Below are 22507 nucleotides of genomic sequence, written 5' to 3'. Positions count from 1 at the left end.
CTAAAACCTTCCCTGTAAAGCCGGTGCATTTTCTTGGTCTTAGTTCTTTTAAGAGCTCACTTTTTTTTAACTTTTACCTTTAAAACCATAAAAGTCTTCTTTTCATTTCCTCCATGCAGATAAGGAATATTTGATTCAAAGCTCCAAAACAGATTTTTCAAAGGCATTTTTCTGGAGAGGAGATGCCAGATGATGCAGTTCAGGCCAGTCAGTGGATTTGGATGAGGAGGAGGAATAATGCCCACTGGGGGCAAAAAAAGGTTGATAAAGACCCCCTTCACTCCTCTATTGATTAGTTTCTCATAATCTGCTCTTTTCTCTCTTCCCTCATGGAAATGAGGGAGTAGGGGGAGGTAGAGCACCAACCCAAGCCAGGCAGTGATCATCCTCCATATTTGGTTTTCTTCTGAAATTACACCTGATCATGGGAATTTCTGCAAGATTCCATGTCTGTGGAATCTGGTATGTGTATCACAGTCTGAATTGTCTTGTGTGTGCATTTGAAGGATTATAATGTTGAAAACCAGTTAGAAATGGTCCTTATGTCTGTGGTCTGCAAAGTTTTTACTTCTAAAGACAAACTTTTGAGCTTTTATGACTCCATTTCAGAAGTAGGGCCGTGGTTATGGAAACCTGGGAGAGAAAGGGATAATGGAGCCACACATCAGATCTGAGCCTGGGATGACAGCTTAGTCACATGGGACATGCAGACTTAAATAATAGTTCACCAGTCACCTATGGTCTCCTGTATTTTTAAAACTGGTTGATCTAAGGCGGCGGTTTTCAAAATGTGAGGCGGACCACCCCTGAAAGGTGCCACAGGTCCATAAAAATGGTGATTTGCTTTGGTAACTTCTGCTGAGTGTGGGACGAAGGCTAGATTTGTGGTTACTAGAGAAACTTTACTGTAGAGTCAACTATTAAAGTGATGATTTTCTTTTATTGGTCCTGTTGACGCTTGAGGACCACAGTATGAAATTTACAGTTTTAACCCAGATGTAATCGTTGATGTTGAAGCATAAGGCTGTGTGTGTGAGGCTGGACTCTTTTTAACCTCCTCAGACCCTGCATGTACACTTTTCCTTACTTAACACATAATTTCTGCTACTAAAATTTTTGAGACAATTGTCCAGAATATCATTTGAATTTAAAGTAATTTATGTAAAATATTGGGAGAATTTGCATTTAAATTCTCAGTAATTTTCCTAAAAGTATAGGGAATTTGCTGGGAAATTTTCAAGAATTTTCATGGAAATTTGTTTTGATGTTCAAGTGGATTTCTTTTTATTTTATTTTCCAGGTATTTTAACAGAAATTTGTTTTGATGTTAATTAAGATTTTTCTTGAAATTTCAAAGTATTTTCATGGAAATTTGTTTCGATGTTAATTAGGACTTTTTTTTAAACTTCCAAGTATTTTCATGGAAATTTGTTTTGATGTTAATGAGGATTTTTTTCTTGAAATTTCCAAGTATTTTAATGGAAATTTTTTTCGATGTTAATAAGGAATTTTTGTAAAGTTTCCAAGTATTTTCATGGAAATTCATTTTGATTTTGATTAGGATTTTTTTTTCTTGAGATTTCCAAGTATTTTCATAGAGATTTGTTTTGATGTTTATGAGGATTTGTTTGGAAATTTCCAAGTATTTCATGGAAATTTGATTTGATGTTAAATAGGATTTTTTTCTCAAATTTCCAAGTATTTTCATGGGAAATTAGAAAATTTATTTGTATGTTTGGAGATTTGCTCTGAGATTTTGGAAGGAATTTTTTTTTTCAGTTTTTTAAGTATTTTGATAGAAATATGAGAAATTTATTTGTCAAGTTTGGGGAAATTTCAGGGAATGTTTGGGTGTTAGGAGAAATTTTCATGGAATTTTGGGAAATGGATATTTTCTTTTTTTTCAACTTTGATTAGAAATTTTAGGGGGAATTTGCTTTGAATTTTGGGGGGATTTGTTGGAATTTTTTCTAAAAGATTTTGGGAAATGTTACTGGAATGTTGTGGCATTATGATAAAGTTTATCTGGAAAAAAATGGGGATTATTTGAAAAAGGATATTTTTATTGGATACTTTTTAAATGTGTTAAAGAATTTTCACAAGAGTTTTAGGGAATTTCTTTGAATTTTTAGGGAATTTGTATGGATTGGAAAATGTCCAACTTTTAGTTCATATTTTGTTCTTACTTGGCCTCAACAAGTCCTCATGGTCTATCACCAAATTAGGATTTTAAGGACTCCACCATCTCTCTTTCAATGAATGACACCATTTCTTACTGTCTGAAGACCCTAACAACACTCAGCCTAAACATCTACTCTAAAGAGGGATGATCTGCAGTTGTACAACCTTCCATCAACTGCATAGAAGCAAACTCATAGTTCCCTCTAAATTAGAGCGTAGAGCATAATAATCCGGTAGTATTGGCAATAAGTCCATTACTGAAAACAAATAAGTGATTGCCTGAGAAAGATGTAACCAGAAAATCAAAAATATAAATAAGAAATGTTTAAATATTTTCTCCTGATCTAGAGTGTAGTCAGTCTGAGACAAAAGACATCCCTGCTGGTCTACAATAGATAACTCTGGAGCTTCAGTCTGGTCAGTGTCAGTGCTCGCAGTACTTTATTCAAGCCTCTGGTGAGAGTCAGGATGTCAGGCCATGACCCTGTCACATCCTCAGGGAAAAACATGCCCTCCAAACGCAGAGAGCAAGAACAAAACCAAAAACACTTGAGCACAGACGCCATTTTATTCAGCATGTAAAACAAGGCAAAGAGCAGACATTTTCCAAGAATCATTCCTCCATCTTTAGAGATCCATGAGCCGCCTGATGGAGCCGATACGAGAGTTGTTTCCGTTCCACTCGCTGAAGCTCTTGTACTGGCCGGGCTTCAGGTAGAAGTGGCGCCCCCTGTAGTTGGAGTGTTCGTACATCAGCCAGTGTCCATCCATCACGGTGCAGGAGTTGAAGTTGGAGTTGTGGAAACGATCCATAAGGTTTGGGCAGTCGTCCGTCAGCTCCATCATTTCACCTCCCATGTCGAAGTGTTCGTACAGCCTCATCCTGTAGGAGCCGTGGTACTGAAAAGATCACAAAGTTAAAGAGTTTGAAATGAGTTTTTCAGATAATGAGACAGATGATAAAGACATCAGTAAAGATAAATACTCATACTAAAGGAAAAGCTCAGCATTTTGGAGTGAAATGTAAGTTTCTATAAGGAGACATGTTGCCCAACATAGGCAAGCATAAAGACCAAAATATGACAAATAGAACAAACACTTTCTTGAGAATTTCATTTGTTAAAAAATTCCAAGGAAAAAGATAACTTCCAGTTCTAGTGAGGTCCATATCTTCAGGCTTGAACCTGCAGCAAGAAAGTAAATGTCTGCACTGTCGACAAAGTTACCTTTGGATGTAAACGGACACAGTGCTTTCCCTCTGGCTGTTTCCAGTCATTATGTTAGGATGAGATAATCATCAGTAACTCTGGTAATTCTCCTTTTTACAAGTGTATGATTGTAACCATTTTTTATCCAGCCAGGCTGGTTCTTCCTTGTATTTGTGCATCAGTAAGAGGCCAGAACTTAGCTTTGGTGATGTTTACGTGCAGTAGTAATACAGCATCGTTTTCTCTGTCCTCTTTGGCTGGCCACACACTACAGGATTTTAAGCCTAATTTTAGGCAAGATTTGCCTCCCCTGATGATCATGGGGGCATATCCCAAGTGGAGCCTGTCGCAAACGATTATTTGTCAGAATAATCCTCATGTGTGTGGTGTCAACACGATTGTTTAACTGCACCAAATCGCATTGCGTTGTTTCGTCAAGTGATCCCACATAGTTAGCAACAATAGTGGCTACTGTGTCATATGGTCTGTCAGTCTGATTGGTCCATAATGAATGAGACAGACAATACATTTGTCTAATCATCCTTCATGATTTTTTCAAAGGTTCTGCCCTTCCAAAAAGGCTGTTTGCCTGGATGTATTTAAAACATATCCCATATCACGGATCTGTAACTCAGTTTGTTTGGCATGTCAGGTTAGTAATTGTAGAGTGTATGGGTCAGTAGTGCTACCGTATGAGATGTGAAGGGCAAGAAATCTTTCATCATTAATCATAGTTGAGGGCTAATTACTTAACAATAGCAAGTTCACATTACTTATTGATTGTATCAGGATAACATTAGTTTTATTAGAGAAGACTGTTTGCTACTACTGTGTTGATCCTTAAAGGAACAGGGGAGCATCTAATCGCATTCGTCCTCAATCTGCTCCTCTCTGGGGTTTCTTTCTTTCATGGCATTCTGAAAAAATATAACCTGGTGTTGTCTCCTCATCTGTTAGGACAACCAGCTGAAGAAAAACTGCTTTTCCTTCTGGGACACTCTCGTCATATACTTAACCATTTTATTGCAAAATGGATATACAGTTTTACTGGATGGAGAAGGCTCTGCTCAAAAGATGCTCCCTGGGTCAGACAAGCACATTGCTAGAATGGATAGATACATTCATAACAATGTGTCCTGAATACAATGAAATTGGTTCAGAAGCAATGAATCCATAGTAGCATAAATCTAAATATGAGGATGCAACAAGCTTTATGCTATAAAGGAGGAGGCTGGGGTGGAGGAGGTGAAGCTTTGCCAGCAGCGTGGTGCATCAGCATTAATGCAAACAGGGATTAGAGAGTAGTACGTCATATTTAAATCCCCCCCTCTGTGTTGAGAGAAAGAGCTGTGGTTGGTTGTGGGAGTCCATATTGGACAGCTTTAGGGTGCCTTTCTTGCCCACCAGGAGGCAGTTCCATGAGCATGTGAGGACAAATGAAAGCTAAGAGTTGTACAGAAAAACTGAGTTACTCCTTCAAAAAAACTAATAGATGTTTGCTTTCATTAAGGCTATCTGTCCTCATAAAACCAAGCTTTCATAAGAATAAGCATCGAGTTTTTGTGTCCAGAAATGAAGCTAATGCTGACATGCAACAAACTGCAGTTCCTTCTTAAACATCTGTCTACAAGAGGCCGTCTGCAGAAACAGCAGATGTCACAAACAATCCCTGAAAATGGTCTGTCATTATTATTTTAGAACCTGTAAATTATGGACATAATGTTCAACTGGTAAAAAAACAAAGGAATTTTGAACTAAATTTCCAAACTTTATATTTACTTTGTTTTTTTAGAGCAACTCAGTAGAAAGACTACTCCAATGTTTCTATCAAAAGCAATTTAAAGGAGGAGAATAATGAATAAAGGCTTTCCATCTGCCTGTTTATGAACAAGTTCAGCTTCTTTGATCACATTTGACTTCATACTCTTAAGGCCCATTCAATTTAAAGTCTACTTATCATGTTGATGATACAGTATCTTATTTCCCACTAGATCTTACTATGGGGATCATCCGACAAGACCTGACACAGTTGTTCAGTCCAGCCAAGCCCATGTAGTCAGAATAATCCCCCTTCCTCAAGAAGAACTGGTTCCCCATGTAACCCGGCCGGTCGTAGATCACGAACATCCCACTCTCCACCCGGATGGAGCGGCAGCGGTCAAACATGGCATGAAGGTCAGCACAGTCACTCATGCACTCATAGTAAGGGCCTCCGAAGTTTCTGTCCTCAAAGAAGATGATCTGAGGGATAAATTGAGTCATATTCAGGTCATATGTTTGATAAAATCATTCCTATGGAGAGCTGTGGTGGACATGTTTGGATTAGTCCTTGTTTAAATCATAAATCTGGATACATACCTTCCCCATTACGGCTGCTGCTGTTGGTCAGACTTCTTCCTGTGATTTTTCTCTTCACTGAAAAGACAGACTCCATGTTTTTATACATCTCTGTGTGGTTGCAGTGGTTGTTGTGATGTAAATGAAGCCTGGAGTCTTCCTGCTCTGTTGTTATGTCCTCTGACAGACTGAACAGCTTCCAGCACCAGCCACAGCACAGACAGGCACTGGAACAGTCAATGCTGAGCTCTTTACACATCTTTTCATTGATTTAAATGTTTTAATGTATAAAGGGCTGGGTTCAAAAAGTTTTACCCCCTCTCTGATTTCTTATGTTGCATATTTGTCACACTTAAAAGATGCAGATCATCAAATTAACTGTGATATTTGACAATGATGGCCTGAGTAAAATTGAAAATGGATTGTTTGTTTCATGTCAGTGGTTTTACTGGTTTCTCACAATAGATGGCACTACAGCAAAAGCATTACATTAACATTTAAATGTGTAAATCAACGAGCGTTACACCAACTTCCTGTCAAATGGCGAGATATTGAAATGTTCGCCACAGCCACTGAGTCGTCCATTAAACACACCAGTGTTGTGGACAAATATTGAGACCTATCTTTTAAAGTCTGAGCTCGACTGGTTCAGCACACTTAGAGGAATAAACAAATGACCCATTTATGTCACTTCCTGTTGCAACTAGGGGCTGCTTTAATGACATGTTTGCATGTAGGCGTGTTCAGTGTCATACTTTTGTCTTGCCAGATAATGCTGAAAAACAAAGAGTAATGCATACAAAAGTTATTACCAGCTGAAGCTATGTAGCACCATAAAAAGGTCTTGTTTTGAAATGGAGGTGAAGCTAGTGGACTTCCTGTTGGGATTTTAGTATGGGCCAGAGAGGCTTTTTTGTAGGACTAGTGACTGCATATGCAGACCAAAAATCATCTGCTGGGAATGACTGAAGTAATAAAGGAAACAAAAATCAATATTCAAACATTGGGGACAGGTTATGGCCCTGCCTGATAGTGAAAACGCACGTTTTTCATAACTTCCAACTTGTCTAGAATCAGCAATGTAGCATGCTTGCTTGCAGTTGTTGCTGCCAATGATGGAACAACCAGTTATTAGGTAAATGGAGATGTATGCATGCATGTCCTCTGCTCTGAATGTTCTGTTTTTAACCATTTGAGTCACTCTATACATAATGATGCTTTATGAACAAACTCTCCTTTAATGTGTTATTTTTGTAGTTGCACTTGTGTTTGGTTTGCAATGATTTTTAAAGTCATACATGTCCAGTTGCTTTTATTTGGATCAAAATACACTCCTTTTTACAAGCATATCAAACCATTTAAAATCCAACATTTACTGAAAAGCACAGAGAAAAACAGCTTACATTTAATTTGCTTAATTCAAACATAATAGTGATAAGTGAGGTCGATCTGTCTGCCATACCCAATTTAACCACGACACCACCTTTGTTAACATTACCATTTAACACAGATACTCTTTCCGGAGTAGGAAGACTGATGTATTTATACTGCAATTAAAAACCATCAGAATAACATGAGATTTAAAAATCAGTGATCCTGCGGAAGGATCCGGTGCTGGGACTGTTGGCCCCCCAGTCACTGTACTGCGGGTATTCTCCAGGCTTCATGAAGAACTGCCGACCGCGGTACTTTGGCTGCTCGTAGAACGTCCAGTAACCCTCCATCACGTTACAAGAGTAGATCTCAGGACTGTGGAACTGTTCCTGCACCGACTCACAGTCGTCGCTGAACTCCATCATCTGACCCTGGAAGTTTGGGCGTTCATAGATACGAAGGCGGTACGGACCCCCGCTGGTCTGCAGAGAAACAGGACAAAAAAAATACTATATCATTATTAAGAGAGGTTAGGATAAAACTTTATTAACCTCAGAAAATTATTCTGTGTCAGGTTGTTCCAACAGCATAAAATAAAAGTAAAACTACATAAAACCACACGGTACTATTTTTTGATGTTGCACTCATGACCACTCTTATGTGATATTTTTCTATATTTTGTTTGAGTTCTTGCATCATCTCGGATAAACAACACTTTTCAAAATCAGAGAAATCTTAACATCTGTTGCTATAACAGTCTGTTTCTTGTCATGGCAGCTGTAATAATATAGCCACCATGAATGGCATGAATTGTTTATTATCGCAGTGGAAATGCCAGATGTTATGTCAAAAGATTGCTACACAAGGTAACATGAACTTCTGCAGGAAGCTGCTGTTCTGTTGTTGTTTTTCATTCATATTTTTTGCAGCTTACTTGTGACTGACCACTATTATTCTCTGACATCACTGTGAGAGATAATAATGTTTGGGGGTAGCTTTCAGCATTAAACAGGAAGGCCACTTTTAACAGCTCTTCTCTCTGTGAGTCTCTGCATGTCATCTATTTGTCATAATTTTTATTGTTCCAAATGAGAACCTTCTGACTGAATTTACATGCTGTGCATTTGTTTGGATTTTTTGCAGCATGTTTCCATCGTTGCATGGAATTCTGTTTTTTTGTTTTGTTTTGTTTTTGTATTTGCTGCATGTTTTTATAATGTAGATAGTTTGTAAGCCCTACCCACCATTTGGCCTATGAAATATGGAAATGTGAAGCACAGAGAGCTATTTTAAAACCATACAGACTCTAACAAGGAACGTTTCATGTTTCATTTCAAGAAGCTCTACAGTCCTGTGTTTTGTTAATGTAAATTCAGTATCTGCTTTTTTCTGGAGGACTTTAAGGAGTCAAACTGATCATCTATGTGCTAAATTCAACCCACAGGACTTTATTTAACACAGCTGTGTTACGCTACTGAATATCTGTGCACAATATTGCTTGAATAAAGCAATATTTTTATGCTGGCTAATTACTTGTCATTATGGAAATGTCTTTTTCAAATGTTTTAAATGTGTTATTTGTTTGAATGTTAAAGTATTTGCCATATTTGTTCTAACTTTGCATGCAAAGGTAAACACATAAGATGTCTCTTTCTCTTTTTCTTTCTAAAATAAGACAAGAAAGAGCTCCTTTTGCTTCATTTCTTCAAATATTCTTCTTGCTTATGTAATCCTGAGTTTATCAATCCTCCCCCTTCAGCTGTAGCCCAACATATTAACTGCTCATGACTGTTTTAAAGGGGTTTTAAAAGATTTGCTCATGTCTTTGATGAATGAAATCTACTGAATTATAAGCAGGCAGCGGAAATAAAAGCAAATAAATTCTCTTTTTTTAAACCATTGTACTAATGAATCTTTGACTTTAGCACAAAATTAAAGGCAGATATGAGGAAAAGTACACATGTAGGCACTAAAATGGATGAAAAATGATTTTAAAAAAGTAGCTCTCTTGGTGACTTAATCTTTCATTACATTATCACTTGTTAAAGATAGCTTGTTACTCTCTTCAGATACTCATCTACCAAACCACACAACAGAAATTGTTCCAGATTTGGACTCACATAGGAGAAGGTCCGGCAGGAGCGGATGGTGTCGTTGTAGCCCATCCACCACTGGTAGTCTGGGTACTCTCCTCGAGTCAGGACGTACTGGTAGCCCATGTAGTTTGGCTTCTCGTAGAGCACCCAGCAGCCACTCTCCACCTTGATGGAGTTACAGCGGCTGAAGTGGGGGTGCATGTCAGGGCAGTCGGTACTGCACTCATAGTGGCGGCCCTGGAAGTTTTTGTCCTCGTAGAATATGATCTGAAAGAGTTTAAGGGAAAGAAACAAAGAGAAAAGGGGCTAAAACAGTCGCATTGCACCATAAATATTCAACAAAATAAATACATGAAATGTATTGTTTCTTATTTTTTATGATTTCTTTGTTTTAATAGGAGCAGTTGCAGAAGTAGAATAAAGGTGAAAACCTATTAACCCCTAGTGCTGTGGAGCTCGGCTAAAATAAGATGAAAATTACTCAAATAAAGATAAAAAATATCTTATAAAGCTATATAAGACTGAATATGTTCAATATATTTAAGCGAAGATATGTGCAGGTGTGAGTAAAGTAGTGAAATTAACCAAAATTTTGCATGCTTTTGCAATAGTGTGCTTATTTATGGAAAATTGTGCTTTTATTCTGTTCAATAACTTGTTGCAATGGTCATCACATAATTCTTCTGAGGTTTATTCAACAATTCCCTGGTTTATTCCTCCTTGCAAATGAAATTTCTCTGCAGTAAGTCTGCAGAAGATGCTTTGGCTCCCCCGTCTTCTACATTTAAATCTGTTTATTCCACAGTTGAGGTTGATGGTCTTTTGCTTGTGTAGAATCCACACATTAATGATGATTTAAGGAGCTAAGGCAGTTTTGTAATCCCTTATTTCCAAATCAATATGGTGCTACATTCCTCTCTGTCTGTGCTGCACTGACGTTTTTAATGAATTTAGCTCCAGTGGTTTGCTTGCATGTTTCTGCAGACTCTAACACAGAGAGGAGACTCTTCCTTACCTTACTACTCATCCTGTGAGTGGGCGCTGGAGCTGTTCACCTACGGGGAATCGATGGTCTCACAAAGCAGGACCAAAGCTCCTTTATATAAACCTCAATCAAAGGCCTCGTAGATCCCACTTTGGCTGTATTTTCAATGAGCGGGGATTTAACATCGCTGTCATCGCTGCCAAAAGTCTTGATCCTGGCCATGGAGCGAGAAAAAGCCCTGAATCATCAACGCAAAAGTCCTAGCAGGCAAATTACTGAACCACAGTGCCCCTTTTTATTGATATGGACATTTGATTCACTAATCTTTCATCAGGAGGATAAATCTTTGCACACAAAGTCAACAGATCATCACAAAACAACATGCCAATGGATTTGAAGCAGCTGCTATTTGAAAATCAGCAAAACTTCAATGAAAATCTGAGTTTCTATGATTTAACAACAGCAGAAATAGCATTCTTGTCAAGTTTAAGCCTTCATCCTTGTGTGCTTTTGTGCCAAGTGGTGGTAAACTTGAGCTGGTATGCATCTTTACCTGTCATTCTTAAACCTGGAGTACCTCAGGGCTCTGTCATGGGTCCTTTTTTTTTTTTTTTTTTTTTTTTTTTTACATGTTTGTTTTTTGCTTCTTTAATGGGACCAGATGTTTTCTATGCTTTTGGCCAGTGATAGTCAACAGCTGGAGGCATTATTTTTTTGGGTTATCCATCCTGTCTATCCATTTGTACATCCATCCGTCTGTGCAGGCCATTCAAATTAACATTAGGATAAACTGAATACATTTTGAATGTCTGCCATTCTTCTTCACCACCACTAAACTTTTACTGTCTGGCAGTTGTATACCTTCAAAAGATCTCTTCAGTATTCCTTCTTAAAGAGGGAGATTTTTAACAGCAGAGTGCTGTGAGCCTGAGTCTTTTTTTCCTCCAAAAACAGAACTAAATAGAAGAAAGATAGGACATCATCCAACGTTTTATGTCTGTTTTGCCTGTGAAGTGATTACATTTATACACCATATCAACAAGTGAGCAGTGAAGTGTATAAAGCAGCATCATGACTGCACTCTTTGCTTATTTTTCAGTTAATATAAGCAATATAAGTTACGTGAAGATGGGTTAGGGTTAGGGCTGCTTGCATGTGGTGTCCAGCTCTACACAGAAATTTTACAAGAGGGCTGGACACCACATGAAAAGTCAGGGTGTCAAAACAGGCTGTTGGAATTCCCTCATGCAGCTCTTCCTGAACATTTCAGGAAGTTTCCTTCAGTTATTTGAATGTGTAAAAATACTGAAGGATCCCCTCAGCAACATGACAAAAGTAAGCATACTCACACAGTAAAAAAGAAAACTTAAAATTGCTGGCCTTATAAGGACTTTTCAGTAAACTAAACATAAAATGTTTTGTTTTGCAGAGAACTATTTCAAGTTATTTACCTCAACTATCTTTTTTAAGTTTCTGGTGTAAAGTTGGTCTTGTTTCATAAATTAAGTTGGCAAAACTCAAAATGATACGTTTGAGGTCAGGCCATGGTCATTCTCTGTGCAAAGAATGGGGTCTCCATGGCAACTCTGCAGGGGTTTCTACACACAGCCAGATGCTGCCATGTGTCCTGCTTCCTTAAAGGGGATTATCTTGCTCCTTAGGTGAATACTTTGCTTGAATACTGATTCAAAATTTGTTTTACAGTGATAGCATGTTAAGATATATTCAGTTTGTTGTGTTTTGGCTCTGTTGCCAGGTTAATGTGACTTTGTACACGAGCACACTGCTAACTAACTAATTAGACAAATAGTGGGTTCATAGCTTTGTTAGGACACCATATGTTAGCCTATTGTTTGATAGCTACTGTGAACAAAACCAGGCTAAACAACCTGCTTAGTTTATGTTGGGGCTTTGTGGCATATTTCAATACAGATTGTAAATGCTAGCTGTTAGTGCGTGATGCTAATTGTCATGCTAATCGCTAACAATGCTAACGGCTAGTGCAGTATGCTAACGGCTAGTGTGGTAAGCTAGTCGCTAATGCAGGATTCTGATTCATAGTCTTTATAATGAGTCATGTGCTTTGTCACTTTATGTGTGAGGCTAATGAATGCTAATCACAATGTTATTGCTAGTTCTGTTCAGTGAAGCTGCATAGGCAGCAGTGCAGGAAAACCTTCAAGTCTGTAACCTGTATTTGTTCCATGAATTTTGGTGTAATTAATACAATTCAATGATTAGAAGTCAAATAAAGACGTGGATAAGCAAATTCATCACAAATATTTAATTTATTGTCATGTCCATGATGAAATATTGTAAGCCTCATAGCATAATCGCCTCAGTACTTTTTTTTTTTTTTTTTGAGAAAATTGTAATATCTGCCTAACTCTACTTCCTAATGCTGCTGATTCATTCTGCCTTATTGCCTAAATCCTCAGCCAATCAGAGTGCTTGTTACTGTCCATAATCACTACATGCCTAAATTATCTATTTCTCTATTTCTTCATCTCACTCTTAAGTCACTTCTGTTTGTTATGTACACCTTGTTGTGGCTTTTCTTTTTTAAAGAAACTTGTTCACACATCTGGTAGAAATTACTGTCACATCAAAATATGTTTTTTCTTTCTTTTTTCCTGAAATCTTTATAATATGTCTAAGGCAATTATGCTATGAGGCTAACCATATGTTAAAATATACAACAATATTACAAAAGGGATCTGTGATTTAAAAATAACTATTTGATTTATATGATGAAAATACCTTGACATATGGTAAATTATTGGCATGATTTTTTTGGTTTATGGGGATGAGCAGTAAAATTCAGTGAATGAAGAATAAGTTCTGAGGTCTCATTTTAAGAACAGAAATGGCCCTTCATCAGACATGTCTGCTATAAGGCTAGGGACCAAAACGTCACATATGTGGTGATATTCTTCATTAAATAAGCTTCGGAGCTGCTTCTGGTTTGCTGACTTATTCTTCTGTTTTCCTGTGTTTTTTCTTAGTTCAGCACCCCATTCTTAACCCTTTGGGATGTGCATGCCTTTGAACAGTTTTGAACACTTAAGAACAGGAATGGAACCAGATAATTTCTAGTTTTGCACTTTTTGTGTAGGTTGTTCTTGTTTTCCATTCAGAAATGAGAACATAGATGAACTTTGTGATTTACCATCTAAATAAAAAATAAATATCTATAACAGATAATTAAAATGACCTTTTAATTCATATTCTAGTTATCCTCTGAGGATAGAGGTCACTGGTCCTGAGTCTACAGTGAGTCTTTGCCAATTCAAACCCACGGAGCATTGAAGTCACACCAAACCAGATCACACTGCAAGACTGTGTGAAGCAGAAGACCAGTCTCTCCAGTAAGTTATGTGTGAGTTCCTAAAAAACTCTGTTCATTTGATTTCTTTCCACTCCTTTATCATTTTCATAATTTCATCATCATTACCTCCACCAAGGAGGTTATGTGATCGGCAGGGTTTGTTAGTTAGTTTTTTATTTTGTTTGTTTGTTTGTAAGCAACATAACTCAAAAAGTTATGGACGGATTTTGATGAAATTTTCAGGAAATGTCAGAAATGGCATAAGGAAGAACTGATTAGATTTTAGAGTGATCCGGATCACTGTCTGGAGCCAGGAATTTTTTTAAAGGATTTTTTACCATTGGGAGATAGTGCTAATGGCGTAAGTCTCTGCTTCCCGAGTGTTTTTCTAGTTTTGAAAGCAACACCCTCCGCTTCAATTTTCCGTGCTTGATAATGTCAACTAGATTGTTTAACATCATCAAGTTAATGTGAAATCTATTTAAGGTAGGTGTATTGACAACATTGTTGAACCTACTAAAAACTCTATTATTAACAGTATTTCTACTTTTGTCTTATGCTGTTTCTGTGTTCCACAGATTAGTGAGGAGTTCCTCCTTGCCACTACCAAGGTTTTTTTTGGGACATTTACAGCAGCTTTAGATGAGTGCTCTCGTTTTCTGCTTGAACTGTATTAAGCCATGGAAGGAGCCATTAGACAAGAAACCGACAGCCTTCTGGATATGCTTGACTATCAGGTCAGATATACATGTTAATCACTGAATTAATATTTACAAAGACAGTGCTACTTTAAAGCTTTTATACTGGCCAGTATTACATACAGTAATTATAAATGACTCTTTTTGATGTGTTAAACTGTCCAAAACTGGTGGAAGCTTTTCCTGAAATGCCTGGTAAATACAGTGTAGTGCTTTCCCATCAGTTATCAGTGAAATATAAATTTCATAACCTTGCAAAGCAGATGGATACACCTGTTTCCTTGTTTCTCACTGGCAAATCCATCTTGCAAAGCTCCCATCTGAACTGTTTGGACCCAGTTAGAAAGTGACAGGACCAATTAGCGACAAGGGGCAGTATTTTCAGGCGCGGCAGAGTTGTGACGTAAACAGGTAGCAACAAGAGGCTGGTGCGATTGATGGAAGAGATTAGCGTGGATGCTGCTAAAGCACCAGTTTTATCAGAACTTGACAGCATTTCTTTGTTAAAAGAAGAACAAAGAACAGCAGCGAGTTGTTTTGTTTTCAAAAACGACAAAAATCGTGTACTCACCTGTCTCAGTCGCCATGTTTCGCGTTATTCCTCGGTAGCTGCGCACGCGCAGCTCGATAGCAGTTATGTCACGTGTTTTGTTGCTCTGATTGGCCCGTAGAGATGTGACAGACAAAACGTCCATCCAATCACACTCCAAGTTTTTTTCCAAGCCTCTGCCTTTTCCCAAACGTGTCCTATTGAAGCTTTGCCAGATGGATGTGTGAAACAAATCAGGTCAGGTTATAAATGTCATGCATATGTTCAGTATCAGTAATGTGACTGAATCTTGTTCTCATTCTGTTTTTGAAAGGACATAGATCCTGACAAAAGCTGACCAAAGGTGTCAGGTCTGGATCCTCATTGGTTCAGTGGATGATAATGCACCGATCTCTTTATGGACAGAAGCTGTTGTGTTTGAGGATGCCATTGACCTCACAGATCTACTCTGCCTATTCGACTCCTGTATGCACTGTACTTTTCAGAAGAACAAAGGTACACATTTGCAACTAAACAAACATTTATCATGCCCTTCAGTTTCAAGTGTGGTCGTGAAAAAATCTTCATTTCAAGTGCTATGTAGTCCTTTGCCCTAGCCCTATAGCCCTTAATTCAAAAGAGAATTGGAGTACTCTTCTACCCGACGTGAACGCACAAAACCAGGGGGAAGGGCTGAGGGGTGGAAATGGGATTGGCCCTAAGACTCTGTCCTATTTCTAACTTTTAACCATACCCCTGATTTTTGAAGCCATTTTGCTCCTTGACACAGAATTACAGGGATAGCGGTAAAATCTCCCCCATGATGTTGGACAATTTTTCAAGTTCCTGATACATCATCAGTAGTCATCAACATCATTTACACAAACAGATGTTACAATACCAGACATGTCTACTATGATTTTTTCTTTTTTTTTTTAAATTTTGAAAAAAAAACACAAGATACTTGTGCCCTTGCACTTCTTTGAAATCAAATAGACCATGACGCATTGGAACAACATTAAATATGATAGCATATTGATGTTGTAATTTTCAAATCCTGCTGAGGACTTATAAGGCATTCCTGGAGATTTCCCATAACACTCACATTGGAGTGTGCCTCTGGAAAATCTTAATTAAAAGGGCCATGTAGCCCTTTCACGTCACCCTACCCTGCCATTCCAACAGGAATCAGGACACCCTACCCCTGAGGATATAAGCAATTATGCTGTAAGGCTAAGGATATGCATCCAGCCACATCTTGTAAATACACTTGGTCATACGCATCCTGTGTTACTGGAGAAACCTCTAGAGGTCAAACAAGACCCCTCAAGCTGTAGACAACTACCTGATAGGTGGGGATGTAAACTACTAAAAGGGAGACACTTGAGGAGGTTACTATGGTGCAGAACTGACGTAATACTAACATCAGTAATCAATAGGAATATCAGATCTACTCAGACTGATAACTGGTGGTCTGAATACACTGTCTGCACACTGTCTCCACCATTTTGCTTCATGGACAGATGTAACCTGTCATTAAATAGTGCCCATGTTAACTGCTTAATTGAAGCCTACAGCACTGGTAGATGTTGTCACAACAGCTGATGGAAACAGAAGGAGTCCTCACAAATTACCCCTTTGTTTATTTTTTAATCAAAATGTCAAAATATTCTCATCAGATATTGATTTACTGAAAACAGCCATGGACAAACTTCACAGGAAGTCATCAGTTTGCACACTAACTTTTTGAACAGCGACACCAATCTTAATTTCTTCATTTCTCAAGTGCTAAACATCAACTTTCAAACAGACTTTATCTGTCGCCACCTGGTTTGAAAGGCGTGATTGTCTCTGTGCAATAAGAATGACGTCCCATAAAGAAGAGGAGAACCATGAACTTGGTTTACCTTGAAAACTTTGTTCTGTTGTTGTCCCTGCTGCTGTGTTGACTGTCACACCTCCTCCATTTCTACACTACCTCTACCACACGTGTGAACTGCATCCTGCATCCATCAAACCAAAGCAGGGGATGTGGTGGTCATAGTTAACGGCAAGTATATTTCCGGCATAAGAATACAGAATGCAGAATTTGACACTAAGTTTGGTTCATTTGTTTTCAAATATGTGGATGTGTCATTCACGCCGCCATATCTCATCTTCCAATACCAGAAGTCACTTGAACTGAACATCTTCTTCGTTTTCTTTGTGCGTCGCCACCATATTTATAGAGGCAGGTCCGCCACATAAGAAAATAAAAGTAGACAAATAATACGTGAGTTTTTACACTAAAAAGCACAGCGATCACACTACATTAATTTTAATTAATCGATTTATGATCCAAATTCACGTATCACTGGGCACAGACATAATAACCTTAACCCTAACCCGACACACGAAGAAAACAATGAAGAATATGTTCAGTTCAAGTGACTTCCAGTATTCTGAGACGAAATATGGTGGCGCTTATCCAACTTCCAGTATGAAGTTGAGGTACTCAGCTGGATCCAGGTCCCTCTCAAGATTTTAATTCTTTTTTTATAAAACATATCTATGATTATCCCAAACTCAGAAAAACAGAGAGAAAACACATTTTCTCATGTGAATGCGCTACTAGCCTAATATATGCTGGTGAATTATACTTCATGACAATAATTATATGCTAGAAGTAAAGACAGCAGAGCTGTTATTCAAACCCTTTTATTTTCATCATTTAACAGATTTAAAGCCAATAATGAGAACGAACTCCAGGAGGAAGACCTCAGTCCTGCAGAGACTCCAGTGAACCCTCATAGCGCTCGGTCCTTTCATCCTGACCATCATTACTCTCCTGAGGATGAAGAGGAATATAGATAGTGAGATAAAAGTCAAGTCTTTTTACATCCATGTGATGGTGTTAGACGCCTATGGTGCATGATTTGGACTAATAGTATTGGTACTCCCCCTCTTTTGAAAATAATCATTATTAGAATCAGTTTTCCTCTGTGATACTGGAGTTAAAAGACAAAAGAAAAGAAGCAGTGATCAAGATGATGTTGATATTTACACTGAGGAAGGAGTGAGACGATGAGGAGGTCGATGAAGACTGAACTGAAACTCGTCCAGGAGGAGCGCTGGCCTTCATCCGCTCTGACAGCCATCTCCTCAGCTTCAAATCTGCCAAATATTAGACAAATGTCTGTAAGAATAAAAACACTGGCAGCTCTGCTTGATTGATTATCTATTTAAAACTTCAAAGTTTGTTTTTTTAGATAAAGTAGGGTTGTCAGCATTAATGCATTAATCCAGATGAGATTGAGGTCCATAATCAGTGCATTAAGTTTTCTAAATTGCATTCATCAAACTTTATTTTCCCCTTCAGCACACTTTGGCAGCCATAGGGACGTAAAATAAGTCCACCGCTGCTCTTTGATGTCTCATTTCACTTAAAAAAAACCCTCACAAGTCTTCTGCATTTACCTTTTCACTGCTCTCTTATTTCCTCTAGAATCCATAACGAATTCCTTTTTCCTGTGTTCCTATATTCATGTTATAATTATCAATCGACCTTAAGTTCCTTATTTCCTATAGAACAAAACCAGGTGTGTATCAGAAAGGAAATCAATCACCCATAACAAAAGTGGTTTAAAAAAGAAGTGGAATTGTAAGAATATAATGAATTGGGATTGACTGTAGAGAAAATTAAGAGATTAATAGTGATTTTAAAAATTTTGTAATTTAACAGCTGTGGAAAAAGTTCACAAGACAAAATATTTGGGGATTCACAGAGTCAGATTACCAAAAAAAAAGTAAATAATTCATACAAATTAAACACACTTACTGTGTTTCTTGGAGTGGTCCACAGCTTTATAAGAGCCCAGCATGGCAAACGGATGGTAGGATAATGTGAACGGGTAGACAAGTGCTCCCTAAGGAGGAGAACACAGGGGTTAAATCTCTTTATAATAAATATGACAGAAATATAGTGTTTTTTTTTCTTTAACTAGAGTTTGAAATAGCAGTCAGAAATCTTGTACCTTGGAGTTTTGGTTTGGGTAAGAAGCAGCTGGTTTACATCTGTACAGAGCCAAGATTTCCTCCACTGGAAGGCTGCTCTGAAACAGGACAAAGATGTAAAGGTTTGTAAACTTCACAGCAGTTTAAACTTAACAGTGAACACACTTTGAGCTGCAGGTGTGGGCAAAGTCTTCGTATGTGCATGCTTGAAATGTCTGACTTTAACAAATTAGAGATTATTTGAAAACACAGTTATCCTATTGCTTTATGCCAGAGTGTTCTGCTTGTTATTACTGATCTATTTTTGTCATTTTAGCCTTTTCAGATGCATAAAAAAAAATAAATCTAAATGCCTCCGTAACAATAAGTTCCCCTAAACAATAAGTGTTTGTTAAAATGAACATAGTCAAAATCAAATGAAAGCTATACCCATTTCTCTACCATGCCACCAACAATAGAAGTCCTTGGTACCCACTGTTGGGTACATTTCATTTTCAATAACTGAAAATGTCATGTAAACTTCTGCACAATGGCTCAACTACACTGCTTTCCACATTACTAAGCAAATGACATTTTTCTCTGTTTTCCTGAATATTAATGCAAATGACAGAGTATTTTTCAAGTCATCAGCCATTCTTTTGACATTTTAAACCACTTAGAAAATGTTTACTATGCTCATGTTTGATATTATTTTTATCAGCACAACCTCAACTATATGAAATGATCTTTTTCACTTCAACTTGACATATCAAATACAGAATATCCAAAACACACACACACATACATTTTTAAACAGGTTCTAAAAAAAAAGTGTTCTATTTCAGAAACATCCAATGATGATGAAGTTATTTCAACAGTTTAAAAATCATAAATTGTTGGCTGTATTGGGATTGAAATGTGACTTAAGATCTGAAATTCTGTGAAGCTTTGGTAGTCTTTCATACAACTTACAGTATCATTAAGGAAAGAGTGATTGTATGGTCTAAAAAACAGTGATAGAACATCTTGGAAACATTAAATGAAAGGGCAAGGAAAAATTAAAACATACAGATATAAAGCAGGTGCTCCAGATAACCATATAAAAATGTCTAACCTTATAAGGGCAATAAAATGTGATAAAATCCACACTAGTGTTTAGAAAACTCTTACCATAACAATCCCAGCAAAGGAGGACAGGATCATCGCCTCTCTCTCCAAACGATTAGGATACCGGGCAGTTCCTAAACCACTCGATGCTCCACTGTTGTCAGGAGGAAAAGTGTAAATAAATTAATTCAAAACATCATGGAAGCAGGGTGGATTTAACACTTAACGGCTGAAATATCAGTTCAAAAACACCAAGAGTTGACTGGTTGTCTCTCTGTGGGCAAAACTTGAGGGTTTGTTGGGGTCTTGTACAAAAAAAAGCTTTTGGCAGCAAAATTAATTCAAGCATTTTAAAAAAAAAAAGTTAATAACAGAAATACAGGGGCAGAGTATGGACTGTTTTTGGCTGACTAGAACACATTGATCTGTATGTGCCTTCCTGCCTAACTGATTGAGTGACTATACTCTCAGAGCCCTACAGAGTTACAGACGCTGGTAATTGGTCAACCCCTACTGAGATCATCTCTAGATCCCTCAAAAGAAGATGGAAAATGTTACTGGGAAAAGGATGTCTGAGTCAACTTGTTGAGTCTGCTGCAACTACAACCCAACCCTGGATGGATGGATGGATGGATGGATGTTAAAATGTTTAAAGGTCATTTATTAGCAGACACTTTTGTCCAAGGCGATGAACATCTGACTAAACACATCACAAGCCAAGATGTAGACAGGAGGAAACAACATAAGTGAAGGGATGGATAGATGATGGATAGATGGATGGATGGATGGATGGATGGATGGATGGATGGATAGATGGACGGATGGATGGATGGATGGATGGATGGATGGATGATATTTCAAAGCTGTTCTTGTTGAAAGGTTAAAGTTTTGTCTTCTGGTGTTGCAGTTAGTAGAAAAAGCAAACTGAATGAAAGTGGCATAAAAGAGTAAGGTATTTTGCTTTACATTTGTTTTTAAATTTATAGCTTGAGGAAATCTTCAATATCTAATTCTCCTTCTGTATAAAATGAAGCCCTGAGGCGGAGCGACCTACAGTAATCTTACTACAAAAATAAACAAAAAGAACTACGACATCTCCTTGTGTCTCGGTCTCAGCTGCTCGCCTGTTCTCACTGGTAAAAATAAAGTAGCTTAAAATGGATCACTAAAACAAAAGCTCTTTTCTTCTGCTGTCAACAGGTTAATCTAGATTTGATTTGTTCTAACAGATCTGCCTCTCTTTTCTTAAGAGGTTTAAATCCATTATACCAAAAATAAATATTTTTATACATGCTTATGAAGGGGAAAGTTGGAAAGGATTCAGTTAGAATCATGAAAGTGTATAAACTGAATAACTCAGAAACTCAACACATTATGTAAGTTGGTATTTAGGGAAATAAGATTAGGATGAAAGTACCAGAGCTGGTTTGCTACCTGCCAATACCTCCAACCATGAACTGTTACTTTAGAAACACTCATTAGTAATCCACATCAATATTAATCTTTAACTCCTGCTGGAGTGCAAACTGAGTATCTGTGGTACAATATAAGCTTTATCAAAACATAAACCACTTTTCATAAAACACACTACCTTTTAATTAGTGATGTTAACAATATGAATGGGAACACTGAACTAAACCATTGGGAAAGTAATGTCTGACTTCAGAGCTAAGCAATGATGTAAACAAATGTCAGGATATCAGAAAGTAAAGTAGAAGGAACTGAGACAACCTTTTATGAAAGAAATAGTCATTGTGAAGAGACAAAAAAGAATGAAAAGTGTTCCAAAATGAGGTGTCATTAATAAATCCTAGCTGGGGAGGGCCCATTCTCTTGGGTTTTCAGGGGCACAGCCAGCTCTGTGGCAGGTCTGCACATAAACGCTACAAAGAATTTTAACCCACTGCTTACAGACCTTTAATAAATCAACATGTCTAACTGAAGAGACAGCTTAAACCTTTGTTTCCAGGCAGAATAGGGCGAGTCATTTGGTCTACATTATCAGTTCACTAGAAAAGAGTGGTGATGCAGGATTTCCTCCTTTCTCTATTTACATAAAAAACAGTTTCTTGTGGTTTTGGTTTCACTGTTGGCAGGTGCCAAGTCCTGCTAGAAAAGGAAATCAGTGCCTCCATAAATCCCTTGAGCTTTATGGATTTTCAGCTCCGAAATAAGCTTACATGATGTCTCTGTCGAGCAGATCTCGTCCCTCTTCTTTCTCCAGCCACCACAGAGCAACGCTGATGGCCAGGTCATAGTGAGCCTAGAACATGGAAAACATTAAAAAAAAAAAAAAATACATAACAGCTTTTAGCAGGTTCATTTCTTCTTGAGCTAATCAATAAGACTTAACAATGATCAGTTTTGCCACAGATAAGATCATGCTATATTCTTTTTGTATGTTTTACCAGGTCATCAAGCATCGTGGAGGTCCCTTTACCCTTTGGATCAAAAGATTTCTCTCTTAGTTTCTGTCCAATGTAATTACCACTGTTGGGGTGAGAAAAAAATAAAATCAGATGCCATGTTCACAAATCTTGTACTGTGTTTCTGTCTACAATATGCAGGTTTTTACTGAGCTCTTACATGAGGGCTTCTACATCTCTTCTCAGCTGCCTTGCCTCCATTTCTGAGTTGGTTTCTTTCATGTAGACCTCCTGGAGCTCAGGACAGTATCTGTCAGAGATTTCAG

The 22507-nt window shown here is 37.7% G+C and overlaps 3 protein-coding genes and 1 long non-coding RNA gene across 5 annotated transcripts; 1 reads left to right on the top strand and 3 right to left on the bottom strand.

The window, feature by feature from the left end:
• Window positions 1-2808: 2808 nt before the first annotated feature.
• LOC121522645 (gamma-crystallin M2-like) lies at window positions 2809-5756 on the bottom strand. Its single transcript, XM_041807202.1, has 3 exons — window positions 5748-5756; window positions 5388-5630; window positions 2809-3081 (listed from the first exon to the last, which is right to left on the bottom strand). Exons 1-3 carry the CDS (start codon window positions 5754-5756, stop codon window positions 2809-2811), a joined length of 525 nt encoding a protein of 174 aa, XP_041663136.1.
• A 1550-nt stretch (window positions 5757-7306) lies between these two features.
• Window positions 7307-10223, bottom strand: LOC121522525 (gamma-crystallin M2-like). The gene is made up of 3 exons (XM_041807041.1): window positions 10212-10223; window positions 9221-9463; window positions 7307-7582 (listed from the first exon to the last, which is right to left on the bottom strand). The coding sequence occupies exons 1-3, from the start codon at window positions 10221-10223 to the stop codon at window positions 7307-7309; spliced, it is 531 nt and encodes a 176-aa protein (XP_041662975.1).
• Window positions 10224-11772: 1549 nt separating this feature from the next.
• Window positions 11773-22340, top strand: LOC121522527. Of its 2 annotated transcripts, XR_005992989.1 has the most exons (6): window positions 11773-11842; window positions 13415-13549; window positions 14088-14246; window positions 15071-15252; window positions 17454-17588; window positions 22227-22340. It is a non-coding gene; the product is annotated as an uncharacterized LOC121522527 (long non-coding RNA). The 2 variants fall into 2 exon arrangements; XR_005992990.1 differs by lacking the exon at window positions 17454-17588 and having other exon boundaries at window positions 22227-22334.
• Window positions 17495-22442, bottom strand: LOC121522524 (uncharacterized protein C2orf80-like). Its single transcript, XM_041807040.1, has 8 exons — window positions 22402-22442; window positions 22224-22305; window positions 21996-22078; window positions 19879-19969; window positions 18750-18827; window positions 18554-18641; window positions 17780-17889; window positions 17495-17563 (listed from the first exon to the last, which is right to left on the bottom strand). The coding sequence occupies exons 1-8, from the start codon at window positions 22440-22442 to the stop codon at window positions 17495-17497; spliced, it is 642 nt and encodes a 213-aa protein (XP_041662974.1).
• Window positions 22443-22507: the final 65 nt, after the last annotated feature.

The sequence above is a fragment of the Cheilinus undulatus genome, linkage group 15, assembly GCF_018320785.1.
Source record: "Cheilinus undulatus linkage group 15, ASM1832078v1, whole genome shotgun sequence".
Lineage (NCBI taxonomy): Eukaryota > Metazoa > Chordata > Actinopteri > Labriformes > Labridae > Cheilinus > Cheilinus undulatus.
Note: the sequence above shows the minus strand (reverse complement) of the source record. Positions and strands in the feature narration are given on the sequence as shown.